This window comes from Puma concolor, chromosome B1 (assembly GCF_028749965.1).
Source record: "Puma concolor isolate L17-30 chromosome B1, mPumCon1.1.hap2, whole genome shotgun sequence".
In the NCBI taxonomy this organism is placed as follows: domain Eukaryota; kingdom Metazoa; phylum Chordata; class Mammalia; order Carnivora; family Felidae; genus Puma; species Puma concolor.
Window position 1 is genome coordinate 97770562 of NC_141670.1, and position 18145 is coordinate 97788706.

The 18145-nt window shown below is 33.9% G+C and overlaps 2 protein-coding genes across 3 annotated transcripts in view; one reads left to right on the forward strand and one right to left on the reverse strand.

Annotated features, from left to right (window-relative positions):
* The window catches only part of MFSD8 (major facilitator superfamily domain containing 8), a 153156-nt gene extending 138968 nt beyond the window's left edge, over positions 1-14188 (forward strand). Inside the window, exons 14-15 of one of the 2 annotated variants that reach the window (XR_015250231.1) lie at positions 11382-11515; positions 12591-14188. The gene's annotated coding sequence lies outside the window, so the exon portion shown is untranslated. Of the gene's footprint in view, positions 1-11381; positions 11516-12590 lie in introns of those variants that run through there. The other variant, XR_015250229.1, reaches the window with a different exon arrangement.
* Positions 281-18135, reverse strand: PLK4 (polo like kinase 4). The gene is made up of 16 exons (XM_025921722.2): positions 17866-18135; positions 17108-17203; positions 16212-16307; positions 16015-16129; positions 12497-13517; positions 11369-11469; positions 8708-9075; positions 7782-7886; positions 7122-7224; positions 5988-6137; positions 5127-5260; positions 4942-5033; positions 4647-4794; positions 3222-3362; positions 1325-1431; positions 281-919 (listed from the first exon to the last, which is right to left on the reverse strand). Exons 1-16 carry the CDS (start codon positions 17893-17895, stop codon positions 817-819), a joined length of 2910 nt encoding a protein of 969 aa, XP_025777507.1. The 5' UTR covers positions 17896-18135; the 3' UTR covers positions 281-816.
* Positions 18136-18145: the final 10 nt, after the last annotated feature.

Genomic DNA, 18145 nt, shown 5'->3' on the forward strand with positions numbered 1-18145 from the left:
TCCAGTCCTATTTTACCTTGAGTATTTCATTATGAATGGCTATTCCACTACCATTCTTTTTCTTCATCTTAATTATTGCATTAAGTTCTACATTGTTAAAATGTTTGTCATTAAAATATACAGATATTTTTAGATAAAGTTAGAGAAACAATGTATTTATTATTTGCAAAATTAATTCTAAAAATTTAACTGGTTCCTAAACAGGCAACAAAATTTTTAAATGAATTTACTAGTAATTTACTTTAAAATGTTTTTAATTAAATGAATCAAAAGATAAAGGAACTTATTACTGTATTTATTATTTTTTTATAAAATGCATTTTCAGAAATGTTTCATTAGAAACTGGTGCTACAAAAATAAATATAAAACAAATATACATGTTTACATATGTTACTTATAACATAAATACACATTTACATGTTCAAATATTCAAAAACTCCAGCATGTTTTTTCCATGATTCTCAACATGTCTGAGAAGTAGGGAAAACAATAAAAAAAAGCATAAATATACCACACACCATTCATATTTTTGCTTTTAAAAGACTGTTCAATACAAACATATGAACACAAAGTTTGGGGGCATTTGTTCTAAAAGCAAAGTGAGGCATATTATTTTAATCTATAACCAGTTCATATTTACAAGTTTTATTCTGCTTTGTTTTTTCATTAGGTTATATCCATTATGGTACAGATTAAAATTGTCTTTTACAGAAAGGCTTTCTGAAAGGCTTTATTTATATTAAATAAAAAAAGTCACTTTACTTGAAAGCCAACAAAGTTATTTATTAGACTTAATATATCTAAAACGAGCTTTAATCATTCAAAATTAGGATTTGGATTAGAAAACATCAAAAGGATGGAAGAAAGACACTGCAATTTCTGTTTGATGTATTCTGGTAGTTTTTCATTTTCTCCATACCTAAGTGAAGCAAAGAAAAAAAGACAAAAACATAACTTAATTACTTGGTTTGTATGTAAGTACCAAAAGGCATATTATATTTTTCAATAGTTCTTCAATGAGAAGAGGCACTGCAGAAAAACTATACAAAATCATTTCAGTAGATACCTAAATCAAGTTAAGCATATCCAATGTGCTTCCTTTTAAAGGAGACCACTTTCCAAATGTATTTAAATAATAAAAAGAAAATTAGGTCAAAAAACTGGAACCGGCTATATATATAATTTCTAAAACAAGTTTAAAATTGGATTCTTTATTAAATTGAAGGCCCTAAAGAACATACAAAACCTTATTAAATCATTTATTTCAATATATAGAGAAAAAAAATTAAAGGGCTAAATGTCAACCATTATTCTAAGAACTTACCTAGTTGTTTGACCATTTGGTGATGTGTAACTGATGGAAGACACTCCTGCTTGCACAACCAACTGGGATCCATCATTGAACTGAACCCACACAGCTCCACTAGTTAACTAGAAAAACAATAAATGCAAAATTACTATATAGAAGATTTAAAGTTCTTAAAAGTTACTCATGTTTAACAGGTTTTTCACATAGTTAAAAAAAAGCATCCCTCTCAGATAACTACAAATTTGGGGCTGTGATGGTTGTAACACTGAGAATATTCATATCTTTTTAGATTATTCCTTTAAATAGCTGGGGCATTATAATATTAAAGTTATTCTAAATGAATCCTTTTCCCATTTATTTCTACTAGTATGTTGGAGTAGTTTTGCATTCTCTCCCGTACCCCCTACACCTCATTAGCATTTCTAAACAAGAAGAGATTTAGGAAACAAAAGTAACATTTTCTTAAATTGTAAGATTTCTCTGTATTTTCTGTCCTTGGGTTACAGAATTTCTCTTCTACCTGAGAATGTTACAACTTAGCTTTTGCAACTTGTTCCTTTAGTCACTGATATTTGATATAGTCACTAATATACAATGTGCCACTCCAAACAGCAGAGAGGAGACATGGACACTGGAATCAAACAGACCTGGGTTGACATCCAGATTCTGCCAACTAACGAGTAGGACTATGCAAGTCAGTTAACAATTATAAGCCATAATTTTACTATCTATAAAAGGAGATAACACCAACTTTACTAGGTTTTATTTTGGGGAATAACAAGACAATATATATGAAAAACATGGCACCGCATAGCAGGTACTCACCAAATGCTGAGTTCCCTTCATTTATTTCCTACCCACAGAAAGGTTTAGGCTGAATTTTAAACTTCATTGGCAAGTAAAAATTACATGCACTATGCTCAAGTCTCCAACCTTCAAGCTTTCAGATAATATACACATTTAGGCTTATACCTACATATAATTCTGTAAGTTTGGAAGTCAATGTAGACTTAATTTTTAAATGCAAAAATCCTTTTCTGCCTAATGAAAGTTACTATAGTAATAGATTACAAACAGTTTCTAAAACTTGAATGTCATGAACATCATTCTCAATTCCTAACAATTAGCCACTATCATGACACTTCTATTCTGCCTTTTTTTTTTTTTAATTGAAGCATAGTTGACATTCAATGTTATGTTATATTGAACTTCAGGTATATAATATAGTGATTCAACAATTCTATACAGTATTCAATGCTCACCATCTGTCACCATACAACTATATTCCCTATATTATACTTTTCATTTCTGTGACTTATTTGTTTCACAACTAGAAGTTACAAACTAGAAGTTTGTAACGCTTAATCTCCTTTACCTAGTTTGCCAATCCTCTTGCCCTCTGGCAACTATCAGTTTGTTCTTGTTCTCTGTATTTATAAGCTTGTTTCTGTTTTGTTTTTTTAGCTTTCACATGTAAAATCATATGATATTTGTTTTTCCCCCGACATGTTTCACTTAGTATAATACCCTCTAGGCCCATCCATGCTATGACAAATGGCAAGATTTTATTCTTTTTTATGGCTGAGTAATATTCCATTGTATATATACACATACATCTTCTTTATCCACCTATCAATGGACACTAGGCTTTAAAACACTTGCTTTTAAAACTTCAAAAACAAAATCACCTATACCTTAATAATCTGTTATCAACAATACCTAGATTCTTCCAACTGTATACAAATAAAAAATGTCAAAATGTTTAATATAATCAATGTAAAAAAAGGTGTAAAAACTCACTTGCAAAGAGAAATTTGCAAGTAATAATTTATACTTTTTGGTAATTGTCTAATCACTATAAAAACCAAAGAAATTCATACTAAGAAAATTCACTTTTCTAAGAACTTCTCACCTGTGTAGCCCAACCAACGTTTTTCACAAAAACAGATTTCAAAAGTTGTGCTGATTTAGGAAGACAATCTTTTAGACTACTAGAAGGGATGTTTGTTCCAGAAGCTGCAGCTGTAAGGCCATGTCCTTCATTTGTAACCATCTATAAACATTAAAAGGAAGATATTATTCCCCAGCCAAATTCAGCAAAAATAGAAGATGACTGGATTTTCATTAGCTTAAAATAATTTTTTAATAACAAAGTTAAAAACTTGAAATATAAACATATAAACAATAAGCTTCAGATTTAAAGTAGTAACAAAAAAATGTAAATATATAACTACGTTACAGAAAATTAGAAAGATGCAGAAGAAAAATCACATAGTTGCAATTTTCATGTGGGAAGTTTTTCTTTTTTTCCCAAGGTATTATTTTTCATAACTGCAATTATAGGATATATGTACATGTGTGTGAGTATACATACATAGATAAATTTATTTAATTTTGCATTTTTTCCTATATTGCTGTAGTCTGTATTGGCATGATAGTTCACTGAATAAAAATTTAATAAGTTTATGTAACCATGAGACTATCATGGATATTAAAGCAGTAAATGATATTTTACTAGTAAAAATAATACGAGAGGCACCTGGGTGGCTGAGTCCGTTAAGCGTCTGACTTCAGCTCAGGTCATGATCTCATAGCTGTGGGTTTGAGCCCCACATTAGGCTCTGTGCTGACAGCTCAGAGCCTGGAGCCTGCTTCACATTCTGTGTCTCCCTCCCTCTCTGGCCCTCGCCCCGCTCACACTCTGTCTCTATCTCTCTCTCTCTCAAAAAGTAAATAAACATTAAAAAAAAATAAAATGATACATATATTAATATATTTAGCTTTTTCCTAGAGGGGCCAGGTTAGGCCTCACTGAGGTAACATTTAAACTGAGACCTGAAGGGGGCGTCTAGGTGGCTCAGTTGGTAGAGTGTCGACTTCAGCTCAGGTCATGATTTTGCGGTTCTTGAGTTTGAGTTCCGCATCGGGCTCTGTGGTGACAGGTCAGAGCCTGGAGCCTGCTTCAGATTGTTTCTCTCTCTCTCTCTCTCTCTGCCCCTCCCCTGCTCACACTCTGTCTCTCTCAAAAAATAAACATTAAAAAAAAAAAAAAAAAAAAAAAACTAAGCTGAGACCTGAAGGATGAGAAAGAATTAGCCATTAAGAAGTTGGAGAAAAGTTCCAAGTCAAGTGAATAGCATAGGAAAAGGCCCTGAAAGTTTGACTTTCTTGAAGAACTAAAAGAAGGCTCCTGAGGCTCAAGAATAGAGCGTGTAAAGTAGGAAAGGGAAAAGTAGGCAGATGATAGTAAGGCCATTATAAGGAATTTAAACTTTATATGAAGGGCATCAGGCAATCACTGAAGAGTTTAAAGTATAAAAGTGACATATTTACTTACAGAAGGATTAAATATTGGTGCCTGTTTTGAAGAAGCAGCACTATTTATGCCCATTTTACTCAAAGATGCTTTCTCCCTCATCAAGTAGTTTGGATCCACAGAAGGAAGAGGTGATAAGGTCTTAGGTGAACTAGTAATACCAGGTTTTCTGAAGGGGAAAGAAATGTTCAAATATATTCCCTTAACGCTTTCAAATTACAGAAAACTAAAAAGTGTTCATAATGTAAACATCAAACATTTTTTTAACATTTCCTACACAATTTAGGCATATTTAAAAAATTTTTCAAGCATTTACCTTCCTATGATTATTGGGAAAAATGGAGCACTTCCACTTTTCTTTTCCTCTTCTGAAATTATTGATTCCAGTGCTAAGCAAATATGATGGCCCTATTTAAAAAAATAGTGCTTTTTGTCATTACTTCACCTCATTTGGAATCACTATTAATTGGTATGAAAAACCTATCACAAGTATGTACATACCTCATTTGCATGGTCCATATACATTTTTATTTCCCTTTTCAAGCTATTAATTTCACTTTCACCTTTTAACATATAAGATTTCCCTGTCTTTTCAATCACCTGAATTAAATCTTCGGTTTTGTGTATCTTTGCTCCTTAAAGAATAAAAAGAAAACCATTCTTTCATCATTTCTTTAAATATTCCTGTTTATATTCATTACCATACCAGTACATAATAGCTCCTAGATAAGGTATCATTTATATTCACTCACTGATCAGAAATAAAATGAGGCTCTCAAAGTAGTCGATAAATATAGGCCATCCATTTTTCTTTTCTGCATATATCTGATTTACGTCCAATACTTTTATATTTTAAAAAATTACTAATCTCATACAAAAACATAATTGAAAGATAGTTATATGTGCACTGTGTGAGTGTATGTGCTAGGTGTCCCTTAAAGGAGGGAGCTTTACTGATTAAAAATTAAATCATCTTTATAGAACAGATTTAGAAAATAATATTCTCTGGTTCAACCGTATCCTTTTGCCACATTTATAATTCTCATAATTTGGTATATGTCCATTTGAGGTTCTACTAAGCAATAGGATATTGTTTATTTGATGTAATTTTGTACTATCAACCTGAATGTTGTTAAACTTGAGCTAAATAGGGAAAGAGGACTAATACACATATTATAGAATAAGTTGTTTATTATGAAAGTATATATAAATACAAATTTGTTAACATAGTTAACATACACTGTGCTGTGTAATTTATTTGTATGACTATACATCTTAAAGATTTGTGATGCTGAATTAAAAAAAAAACTACTAAATTATAAACTAAAGGGAAAAAAATTACCATTTTTAAATGGTACTTACCATCATAAAACCAGACCTCAAAATCAGCACCAGGGGAATTCTCCATCAAAATGCATTTAGCGTATTTTGTAAAATAAGTGATTTTGGGTGACTTAGATCTTACAAGGTGTACAAATCTGGAAGCATACTGATATTTTCGCCAGTACTTCTCTAGGGGGAGAAAAGAAAAAAAATTATCTAATATTAGGAAATAAAGTGTTGATTTGACATACAAATTTCACTGAAAGTTTAATAATTGATTTCTACTCTTCCTCAAAAATTCAAGTTGATAGGTTAGTAACCTCATTACCAAAATAAGGTATTGTAGTGATGTAAGTCTATTATTTTAATGAAAACTAAAGATAGTATAATACAATTCTCCAGAAGTATATAACAAAATCTGATGACTAGTATCATGATTATTTAAAAGAAATCTTTCTTTGAATCATTGACTCCTTATTATAAGATTCCAGGAAAGTTTTAATAAATGAAATAAAAAAATTTCTACCTGAGATATCAGCATCAGACTCTCAGGAAAAGATATGGTTCTCTTTATGTAAGTAAAGCATAGAATTTTGTGGTCCCAATATACAAAAGTAAGTTTTTGCAATTCCCTGTAACTATAGTCACTTATAGTATTTAAACAGTCTTGTCTACCTGTTTGGATTTCTAATAGGGTTAGATTAGATATATTTTCTTGTTTGTTTCTAAAGTCACCTCAATGACATCTTACTATTCAATATTTAATTTCCCCCATCCATAATATCCAGAAACTGGACAAGGAGTCATTTGGTTAACCATAATTATAAATGATCACTTATGTAGCATAGTTATGGTTTTAAAAGAATTAGATATTTCAAGTTGAATTTTAAACATGATTCTAGACAAGTTAGTAACTAAACAAGTGTACAAATTATATTTGTGTGATATATGGCTAATATTCCAGTTAGTTTTTATTTAAATATGTGACAACACAGAATATGAATAAATTTGGATTTGGATTAGTAAGGTCTACCACATCGCACCACATATAAAGTATGAGAACGTGAGCTACAGCCTGGCTGAAGCAAGACATTTACAATCTATGATATTCTCATATATAGAGTTTATGTATATATAAATTATCTAAGTTTATTCCCTGGTAAATTTACATACCTGGTAAATTGTCAAAGCTATACCTACTGATGTTGTCAGTAGGGGACGGTGGTCTGTCAGCAAGAGGAAAACCTCTTCCATCATTTGGATAATAAATAGTGATCTGCCAAAAAATTGTTTAAGAATTCTAATTATATGCCATTAAGTTAAAGTGCTGTATTTCGTTAATAAAATCTGAAGAGCTCACATGTAAAATTAAAATACTATTTTATTGAAAATGCTAAATATTCTCTAGAAGTCATTATTTTGCTTTTCAAACTTAAGCTTAAAGTTCAGATTTTGCTACAAGTTATAATTATTTTTGAAACCACAATAATTAAATATATCTAGTATACTATTTTACTTTTTGAATTTAAGAGATATTATCATATTAAGAAAACCAATTTTTTAAAAGATTTTTTTAAAGTTTATTTATTTATTTTGTGAGAGAGAGAGAGGGAGAATCTCAAGCAGGCTCTGCACTGTTACCATGGAGCCAGATGCAGGGCTCCATCTCACAAACTCTGAGCCAAAATCCAGAGTTGAATGCTTAACCAACTGAGCCACCCTGGTCCCCCAAGAAAACCAATTTTTAAAACTTTTAACAATATCCCTGTAGAATGAATTGGAATGCTAAATGATAATTTGAAGTTGCAAGATAATAAAGTAAAGCCACATTACCATGTTTCCGTCACTAGATATTTGAAGAACTTCTTTCACATATTCTTGAGATGTATGTTCCTTTAGAAGCTCCACACATACCTCCTCTGAATCAAGTATACTAACCTTAAAAAATAAACACAAAAAGACTAAAATTTAATAACAATACTCTTGTTTACTATAATAGCTCTGACATATATAATACTTAAAAGTACTTAACCATAGCAGAAACAAAACTTAAAGTCAAAATCAAGTGGCTGCTTCTCTGCAAGTCTAAACCAGGGGTGTATTTGAGCACAGCTGTGAAACATACGGAGCAAAGGTAAGAAGGCATAATTAAGTGTGAAATGATAACCAGTAAGCAGAATGAAAGCAGAAGGTAGGGGTGGAGAATATAGACTTTGAAAAGACAATAGCAAGCCAAACAAAGGCAAGACTGGGTGAAAAAGAAAACAAGGTACAAACAGGAGAAAGATGGAATTAAAAAATAAAAATCACTATTTCCAATTCATACATCAATTTAAACTTGATTTTGTGCATATTCCTTTTCTTTAAATAGTTTAGTTTCAGATGTTAAAAAAAATTGTATTTTCTATTTTACCTAAGACTGGCCTAAATACAGAAACAAAAGTAAAAGATAATATTAATTTAGTAATTGCAGCTGTGAATAAAATAATACTTAACACAGTATTTAGCCAGTGTTATTTTTAAATATTTCTGATTATCAATAATTTAAAATTCAAAAGTTATCAGTATCAATTCACCATTCTTAAAGTAGCCAGAAGAAAGCAAGAGCTATTTTTCTATAAACTCCCAGTCTCTTTTCTTTTAAATGAGTTTATCATGTAAATATCAAAAGTACAGGGACTAGAGAAACATATTTGACACAGGAAACCATATACTCAAGGAAAATATCACACAGTAATTTAGAAAAATGATAGACATACCACAGCCTTTTTCGTTTTCTGTCTAATTGGTTTTAACCTGTAAGCAGTCAAAGGAGATGTAATGCTTCGTAATGTACGTTTCTGATAACCCAATGGTGGCTCCATACCCCTAGTCTTGCTTTGTTCAGAAAGAGGATCTGAGTCAAAAATAGATTCTTGTTGAATTATCTCAGGTTTACTTTGAAATGCAGTCATATATTTCATGGTATTCAGCTGTTTTGTAGAATGCACATTATCAGAAGCATCGGGGCTCTTTTTGGCTCGTGTATCAGTCCAAGCATTTCTTGATCTGTCCTGTAAATCTGGATGGCCCTGGAAATCTCTGTTTGGGCTAATGCTGTTGTGCTCAGCAGTTTCTCTTAAATGAGCTATAATATACACAGAATGAAGCAATTTAGTGCATAATTAAAAAACTGAGTCTTCACAACACAATGTCATGCTGGTATTATTTTAACAGGAATTTTTTTTGAGGTACAAAAGAGATCTAGTAAAAAATGCTCATATTTCTAACAAATACACAGTTTTATGATATGACATAATAAAAGAATGACTTTTTTTTTTTAATTTTTTTTTCAACGTTTTTTATTTATTTTTGGGACAGAGAGAGACAGAGCATGAACGGGGGAGGGGCAGAGAGAGAGGGAGACACAGAATTGGAAACAGGCTCCAGGCTCCGAGCCATCAGCCCAGAGCCTGACGCGGGGCTCGAACTCACGGACCGCGAGATCGTGACCTGGCTGAAGTCGGACGCTTAACCGACTGCACCACCCAGGCGCCCCATAAAAGAATGACTTTAAAAGAATATTTTAAGCCAGATTGAAAAGAAATACCTTTATACTCCTAAAACTAAGAAAATATATTATTATGAAATTATTTATTCAATCAAGGCAAAATCTAGTCATGTGGGGTCACTTACTAATTCTAAAACAAGCAACTGCCAATGCTCCAATAAGAAAAGATTTGAGAGGAATTCCAAGGTAATCATTCTATGGAATATGTAAATTTACTCTTTAAGCTGAGGACCACCTATTCCATCTTTACTTACAAAATATGCAAAGCAAAAAACAATATACGAAATAGCTTTAATAATATTTAATAATACAGGCATATTTGCATCACAATCTAAAAGTTCTTGTTGAGGGGCGCCTGGGTAGCTCAGTTGGTTAGGCATCCGACTTCGGCTCAGGTCATGATCTCACGGTTTGTGAGTTCGAGCCCCGCGTCGGGCTCTGTGCTGACAGCTCAGAGCCTGGAGCCTGCTTAAGACTCTGTGTCTCCCTCTCTCTCTGCCTCTCCCCCACTCACACTCTGTCTCTCTTTCCTCAAAAATAAATAAACATTAAAAAAAAAGTTCTTGTTGAATTTTACCCATATCTACTTTATGTGATTTTAGAGTTCACAAAAGAACATTATTTTTTTTTTAATCCCTTAAAATGATTAGACTACATTCTAAGGCAATTTTTTAAATGCTAACCTCTAAATATGTGTATTGCAATTTTTTCCTTAAATGACTTCTTAGTGCCTTTCCTCCCCCTACTCCCAATGACAGAAAATACTTTGTACCAAATAATATAGCAGCAGCACCAGATTATAAACAAGCTTATTTCTCCTTTTCAGATATATCCATATTACCAAATAAAAGTACCTATAAACACAACAGAAGGTTAAGTGCAAGATTACATACATGGCAATTTTATAGTTTAAAAAACATAAACTTGAATCATCATCAAGTACACATAAAAAGATTAATTCCCTTTTAGACTCTTGAAAAGAATATATAATTTTTAAAAAGAAAAAAAAGAAAGACCCTTGAGGTGACATAACAACTCTGCTTAGATTACAGTCATATTAAATACTCTTTATCTGAAGTAACATGATACTTAGTAAAAAATGATCTCCTCCTCCCCATATGTTTTCTTTTCTATTCTCTTTTTTCTCATCATTATTTTCCAACCCACCTTCTGTGAGTCTGTCATGTTCATTAATAAGAAATGTTTAACTTTCAAACTCTATACCTAAAATGACTTGGATGACAGCTGTTTAAAAATGTTTAGGTTTTGGGGTACCTGGCTGGCTCAGTCAGTAGAGCACGTAACTCTTGATCACAAGTTCATGAATTCAAGCCCCATGTTCAGCCTAGAGCTTACTTAAAAAAAAATTGTTTAGGTTGTAGTGGTTGGGTACTTTAGCGTTACGTGAGGTCCCATCAGTAAACCATGATGTCCACATCAGCCTCTACTTAAAAATAAGGTCAACCATCTTTTGATTATTTTATAGGCACTGATAGGTGCTTACTATAGATAGGCTATAAGAGCATAGGGATAAAAAGTAAAGTTTCTGAGCCAGGCTGCTTTGGGTTAGAATCCAGGGTTGGAATCCTGACTCCCCTACTTATGGGAGTGTAGCCTGGCAAATTAAGCTCTGTGTAACACAATTTCCTCACGTGTAAGATAGGGCTAATGATAATATCTTCTATTTTGTGTGTGAGAATTTAGTAAGTTAATATTTGTTAAGCATTAAGGACAGTAGCTGATAGAGCAAATATTTAAAATGAGTAAATAGTTATTATTACAGTTACTGTAATATAGTTTATGGAAAATATATTATTTTCTTTTTTTTTGAAAATGTATTTTCTTAAGAAGCCCCAAACAGAAAACGTACCCTTTATTTGCAGATTCCCAAACCACTGTTGCACCATTTCAGTCTGTGATGTCTGGTCTGGAAATGGAAAAGGAGTTTTTCCTGGACCAAGATGATTGGAGCTAAACAGAGAAAAAGAATTCTCAAAAACTAATAAAAAATTATCAGGTAATAACTTTTTAAGATAAAAATATTTAAAAAAGGTAGTTATCTTTTGATCTGAATATCTGAAATTTTAGGGTAACTGTAGAAACCAATATTTGCATGACCAAAATGTCTCTAAGAAGCTAAACTTCCAGACCAAAATGCCCATACTGTGACAATGTTTCTATATGGCTACTGCCCTCTTGTAATTTAAACATAAAAACCAAAGAACAGAAAACAGATAAACACTACAGTAACTGAAAAAATTAGCCTTCATGTGAGAAGCAGTCAGTAATATGATTACTCATCATTGGCTCAGCCTGTGTGTGTGTGTGTGTGTGTGTGTGTGTGTGTGAGAGAGAGAGAGAGAGAGAGGGAGGGAGGGAGACAGAGAGAGAGAGGGAGAGGGAGAAAGAGAGAGAGATAAAGGTGGGGGGAGGAGAAAGGGAGGGGAGAGGGTGGAGGGTGGGGAGAGAAAGAAAGAATGAGTAGTTACTATTAGAGTACTTTAGGAATCAGACACATTTAATACACTTTGCACTACAGACCTGCTTCAGATAAAATGAAAAATGAAAATAAAAATTCTAAAGTATTAAAATACTACAAAGACATTCATGAGCACATACACTCATTTTGAAAGTCTCTTAACTACAAGTAAAAATCATCATTCTGGGGGCACCTAGGTGGCTCAGTCGGTTAAGCGACTGACTGCGGCTCAGGTCATGATCTTGCAGTTCGTGAGTTCCCGTCTCGTGTCAGGCTCCGACAGCTCAGAGCCTGGACTCTGCTTTGGACTCTGTCTCTCTCTCAAAAATAAATAAATGTTTTAAAAAAATTTAAAAAAAATCATTCTGATTCTCTAATAAGAAATAGAAATCATAGTTAAGAAGTACCCCAGGAACATCTGATGTTAGAAAAAATTAACCCCCCTTAGTTAGGTGCAGCTTCTTATTTGTGCTAATGTAACATTTATAGAAAAAATGCTTTTGATAGAATTATTCTTACAGTGCTTGATCATTATCAGGTCTTTCAAAAGATCCAGAACTATTGCATGTCTTTTCCTTAAAGAAGTGAAAAACATTGACATTGCTGTTTGTAGGTGAGTATCTTTCTTCGTCTACTCCTGATCTTTTGGATTTTGACAGCATTTCAGCTGAGTGACATCGTTCCATTGTATTTGTTTTTGCTCGAGACTGACTATTAAAAGTGCCAGATCTATCAGAGGAATGGGCTCTGCGAAGGTATCGAGAGTGTGGCCTTTCTTCTGCATCCTGGATTACTCTTCCCCTTCCACTATTACTGGTTTCTTGTTCTTGGTTTCCCCACTGATTATAAAAACCGCTTCCATCTCCTGAAGAAGAAAAATCGCTTGTATTTTTATTCTTTGGAAATATAGTCATTTTATTTGGGAGTGGCTGACCAATCAAAAGTCGTCTTCTGTCAAATAAACTACCACTTATACTGGTACTGGAAGAAGCTGTAATTGCAGTAGAAATTGTGGCATGTCCACTGTCAATGGAGTCTTCTACAGTTCCTAAATCTTTACTTTTTGTTGAAGAATTTCGGGACATAAAAGGATGGTCTAATACTGAAGACAAACTTAAACGATCTGCTGGATTTCTACGAAGTAACTGGTGAATAAGGTCCTTGGCCTCTCTTGTCAAAAAAGTTGGCATTTCATAATCTGCCAATACTACTTTATTTAATGTGTTCTTGACTGTGTCAGTGTCAAATGGTGGTCTCCCAATAAGCAACGTATAAAACATACAGCCCAAGGACCAAACATCAGATTCAAGTCCATGTGCACTTCGAGTTGCAATTTCTGGTGAAATGTAATTAGGAGTTCCACATAATGTATAGTGCTTTTCATGTGGCATTTTCAATTGAGTTGCCAGCCCAAAATCAGCAATCTTGATGTTCATATTACGTGTAAGTAAGAGGTTAGAAAGTGTGAGGTCCCGGTGTAATATACCATGAGAATGGAGATACAACATTCCTGTGATGATCTGGTGCATGAAGTGTCGAGCTGTTAGAACGCAAACAATAAAATTTACAATTTAGAAAATCTGAAAGGTTCAGTACTTACAATCTTAGAATTCAGTATTTAGAAACCCAAGTACATGTGCCACAATATTACATTAGAACACCAGCTTGCAGCTTAGTAGTTTGATAAACCAAAATACTACTATGATAATTTCTTAAGATTTTTAAACTTTTAAACAACTAGGCACTTCTGCTAATCTTTGTCCTTTCTAACTGATGCATTAAGGAGTTTAATATTATTAGCAATTGGGAGAGACTTGAGTAACTAGGGTACCCAGAAAGCCATAGCAATTAAGAGAAAATATTTATAATTGCACAAACAATTCATAAATACATTTTATTGTAAAAAAGAAAAAAAGAAAGCAAGTAAAGTTCCTCTGATGTCCTCCCAAGCCCTAACAAAAAAATAACCACTATTAATAGTGTATATATATTATTTTATATAAATTTACAGAAATACACTGTAATAAATGTTATATGTAAAAAGGTATAGAAATAGATAGGTTCATTACTTTTTTCCCCACTTCACAGTATTTCTTGAAATATTTCCATATCAGTACACATAAATCTTCATTTTATTTAATTGCTATTAATGAGTAATTTCCGTTACTTCAAGATTACAAAAACATAGCAATAAACATTCTGGAAATGCTTGTTTTCTTGTGCATATGTATGGGGTGGTTCTCTATGTTAAATTCAAGCAATAGAATCACTGGGTTGAAGGATAAAATTTAGCATTTTAAGGAGCACCTGGGTGGCTCAGTCAGTATAGCATGAGACTCTTATCCTCAGGGTTGTGTGCTCAAGCCACACATAAAAAAAAATTAGTATTTTAATACTTGCCAAATTGTCCTCCAAAAGGTTGTATTTTCATGCACATCCTTGTTAAAAATTGGTAGTCTCAATCCAATGATTGAAAAAATGGTATTCCATTATCTTAGTTGGCATTCTTTTGATTATACTATAGAGTTTGAGCATCTTTTCATACATTTATTTATTGGCCATTTGTACTTTCTCTTCTGTGAAGTCTGTTTAGATCCCTTGCCCATTTTTCTACTGGACTATCCTTTTTTGTTAGGCAGCCCTTGTATTTTTTTTTTAAAGTTTATTTATTTATTTTGAGAGACTGTGGGAGCTGGGGCAGGGTGGGATGGGGAAGGGGAGGGAGGGAGGGAGGGAGGGGGAGAGAGAGAGAGAGAGAGAGAGAAAGAGAATCCTAAGGAGTCTCCATGAGGTCAATGTGCAAAGCCCAATGTGGGGCTCGAACCCACGAACTGTGGCCAAAATCAAGAGCCAGACGCTCAACCGACTGAGCCACCCAGGCACCCCAACATCCCTTGTATTTTTTTAAATTAATTTGCCAGTCATACAGTTTACAAATATTTACTCCTATCTTTGTTTTAAATTTGACCTAACCTTTTATCAAACACGTCCTTAATTTTAATTAAGTCAAATTCATAATTCTTTTCCTTTATAGTTTTTATAGTTTGTCTTATTTAAGAAGGCCTTACTCTTACACAGTATTAAAAAAAATGCAATACTCCTCATTAACATGCATACGAATATTTTTTAACTCGTATTATTACCTTGAATCAAAGAATATGAACATTTGCATATTCAATACATATGTCCAAACTGTTTTAAAATGGGTTATAGACTTAAATATACAAAAAGTGTAACAACAATCACATGTTAGCTTACCTGCAATCTCAGTTACCAGGGTGAGATAACTAGAAAACAATTATTTGTGTGACGACTTACGGACCTTATTTGATACTAATCTGAACAGTAAAAAGTACTTATAAGAAACTGGAGAAGTTGAAACTGACTACACATTTGATAATAAGGAATTATTGGGTGTGATAATGATTCTGTGGTTACTGTTATTGTTTTTTTAAGTTCTGATCTTTTAAAGATATATACCAAAATATTTATACATACAAAGATGTCGATGTCTACAATTAGCTTGAAAATACTATGGAAAATTGAGGAATAAGAAGTGTACAGATGAAACATTTGATCATGAATTGATAGTTTTGGAAGCTGAGTGGTAACTTCATGAGGGCTCATTATACTACTCTCTCAACTTATATGTTTCACATTTTCTATAATAAATGATTTTAACAGTTATCTGTGTTTCACTTAGAAACTACTTTATAGACATCAATAGCATTATAAACAGTTTATTTCTAGATTTAAAAGGATACTAAATTGCTACCAATGATTTAATTTAAAATGTGGTTTTGGGGAAAGATGGATAACGAATTTCTCCTTTTACTTCTGTAATGCTTGAATTATTTACAGGAATTAGCAGCTTTTCTAATTTTGAGGGGATGAAAAGTCTCCTTTTCTAACCCAAAGTAATTGAAACACTTTTATTAAGCGTTACAAAATAGCACATTCTTCCAAAACTAGTTTTTAAAGAGTAAAATTTATATATACCAAAAAAAAAAAAAGAAAAAGAAAAAGAAGCCACCTACCTTCATTTTCTGAGAATGGTTTCATTCTGTTCTTTAGATACCTGTTCATTTCTCCATTATGGCACATTTCTAATACTAGATATACATAATTGTTATCTTCAAAATAGTTATACAACTGAAATGTAAAAGGGCACAATAAGTGATAAAATATAAAAATTCAATGTTCTTAGGTTACATCTACAAAATTTGTATCTTACCTCTAAGATAGAAGGATGTTTCAATTGGCAATGTATTTTCACCTCATTTTGGACTCTCTGTACCATTCCAGCTTTGTACATGGCTTTTTTATCTATCTAAAAATAACATGAGACATTTAAATGTTGATAATAAACTTCTAAATGTGAAGTTTTCAAAAATTAACTTTGAAGAGAAAGTATACTTTAAAATATTGTTAAGTCCTTTTATCTACTTATGAGATCAATTTACTCTGTGTGTTTTCCCCATACACCTAACAAAGAGCTTGGCACAGTGAACATTCAGTAAGTTTACCCAATGCATTCTAGTATCTTCTCCCAACTGAAAGAATTTAATAGCACAGCAATCATATCTATAACAACAACAAAAATCTAGCCAAACTTTATTTTTCCCCTGTTTCTCTTTTTCTTCTAGACAAGCTTTAAAACAAAACTTCCCTTCCCTTTCCCTGCTTTTTAAGATAAGTGATTCTTAATTTGCTTGTGTACTCCTATTAGAATGACCCCCTAACAATCAAGAATATTTTAGGTTGTTACAGTGTAATATAGAACTATGCACAAGTAGTACTCATTATTATAAACAAATTATTTGTTCTTTGATGTCTATCAATTACTCCAAGTTTTCATAATAAATACTAGGTTTACTGAACATTAATGAAAATAAAACACTTATTTAAGCATAGTCAAGGTTCTCCTAAGATATATCTGTAAAGTCAATTGCTGGACTTGGTACTAATTGCTGGACTTGGCACTATTGTCTTCTGCCTAAGCAATGAGTTCTCTCTACCCATAAAAAAAAAAAAAAAAAAAGGCTCACAGGTAAGGAGTTTCTGGCATCTCAAGTCATCTCTCTAATTACTTGCAAAGTAGAGGTGAAAATTTGATTAATATATTCTTACCATTTTGATTGCAACTTCCAAACCAGTGTGAACGGACTCAGCTCTGTAAACACCAGCAAATGATCCTTTACCAAGCAGACTGCCAACTTTAAAATCCTTAAAAGTTAAAATGAAAGAACATGTGTGATGACTCACAGGAATAAAGAAGAAAGAGAAGAAGAGACTGGAAAAAGACGATAAAATGGATCGGGAGGGGAATAGGAATTTAAATTGAAGCAGGTATTACACCTCAATAGAGCAGGTGTCTGGGGTGGAAAGCATGTTGACGCCTTGCGGGGATCCCTGAAAGTCTAGGCTTGGCTTCAAGATACAGCACCCTAATGAACTGCTTCCTCAACCTCAATGCAGCTTCAGCACCTTGCTCCCATCTCCAGCCAACCCCTGGGAGCAGAGGGCACGGGTGGAATCCCGCCGCAGCTCCCGCCGGAGGTAACCGCCATCCCCCAGGAGAAGGGGGAGGCAACTTTGCCTTGTTCTAGCGCGGCAGCCCCGGCGGGATAGCCAACTTGAAGCCTTGGTGTTTGGAGACAGAAGGGCGGGGCCGCGAGCGACTCACCTGTACCCCACCACCCCAGCCAGAGGGGCGGGGCGCTCCGCCCCTAGACAGGCAGGCCTGGCGGTTAGGACTCTCCCAAAGCACCTCAGCGCCCACCCCGCAGCCGTTAGATTCGTCTGGTCCCCCTTCTGCAGTAGTCTCGAGTCCCGCCACTCCAACTCCCCCATCGCCCACCCCGCGGTGGATTGCCAAGTCTTTTCACCTCGATCTTCTCCCCGATGCAGGTCGCCATATTTCCAGGCTCAGGCCTGTGCTCCCCAGATTAGCTTCCTTCACGCAGTCCCTTCTAGGCAGCGCTCCAAGCAGCCAGCCGGTCTTGGCGCCCATCAGGCTTGGCTCTCTAGGCCGCCGCTCCTGGCGACGGCTGCACGGCTACCGAATGGCCTCCCGGGCACCTTCCGAGACCTGGGCGGCGCCTCTGCGCTCCCATTTTGAAAAACTCCCGCCGATTGCCGTCCTTGCCGGACTGGTGGTGACGTAAA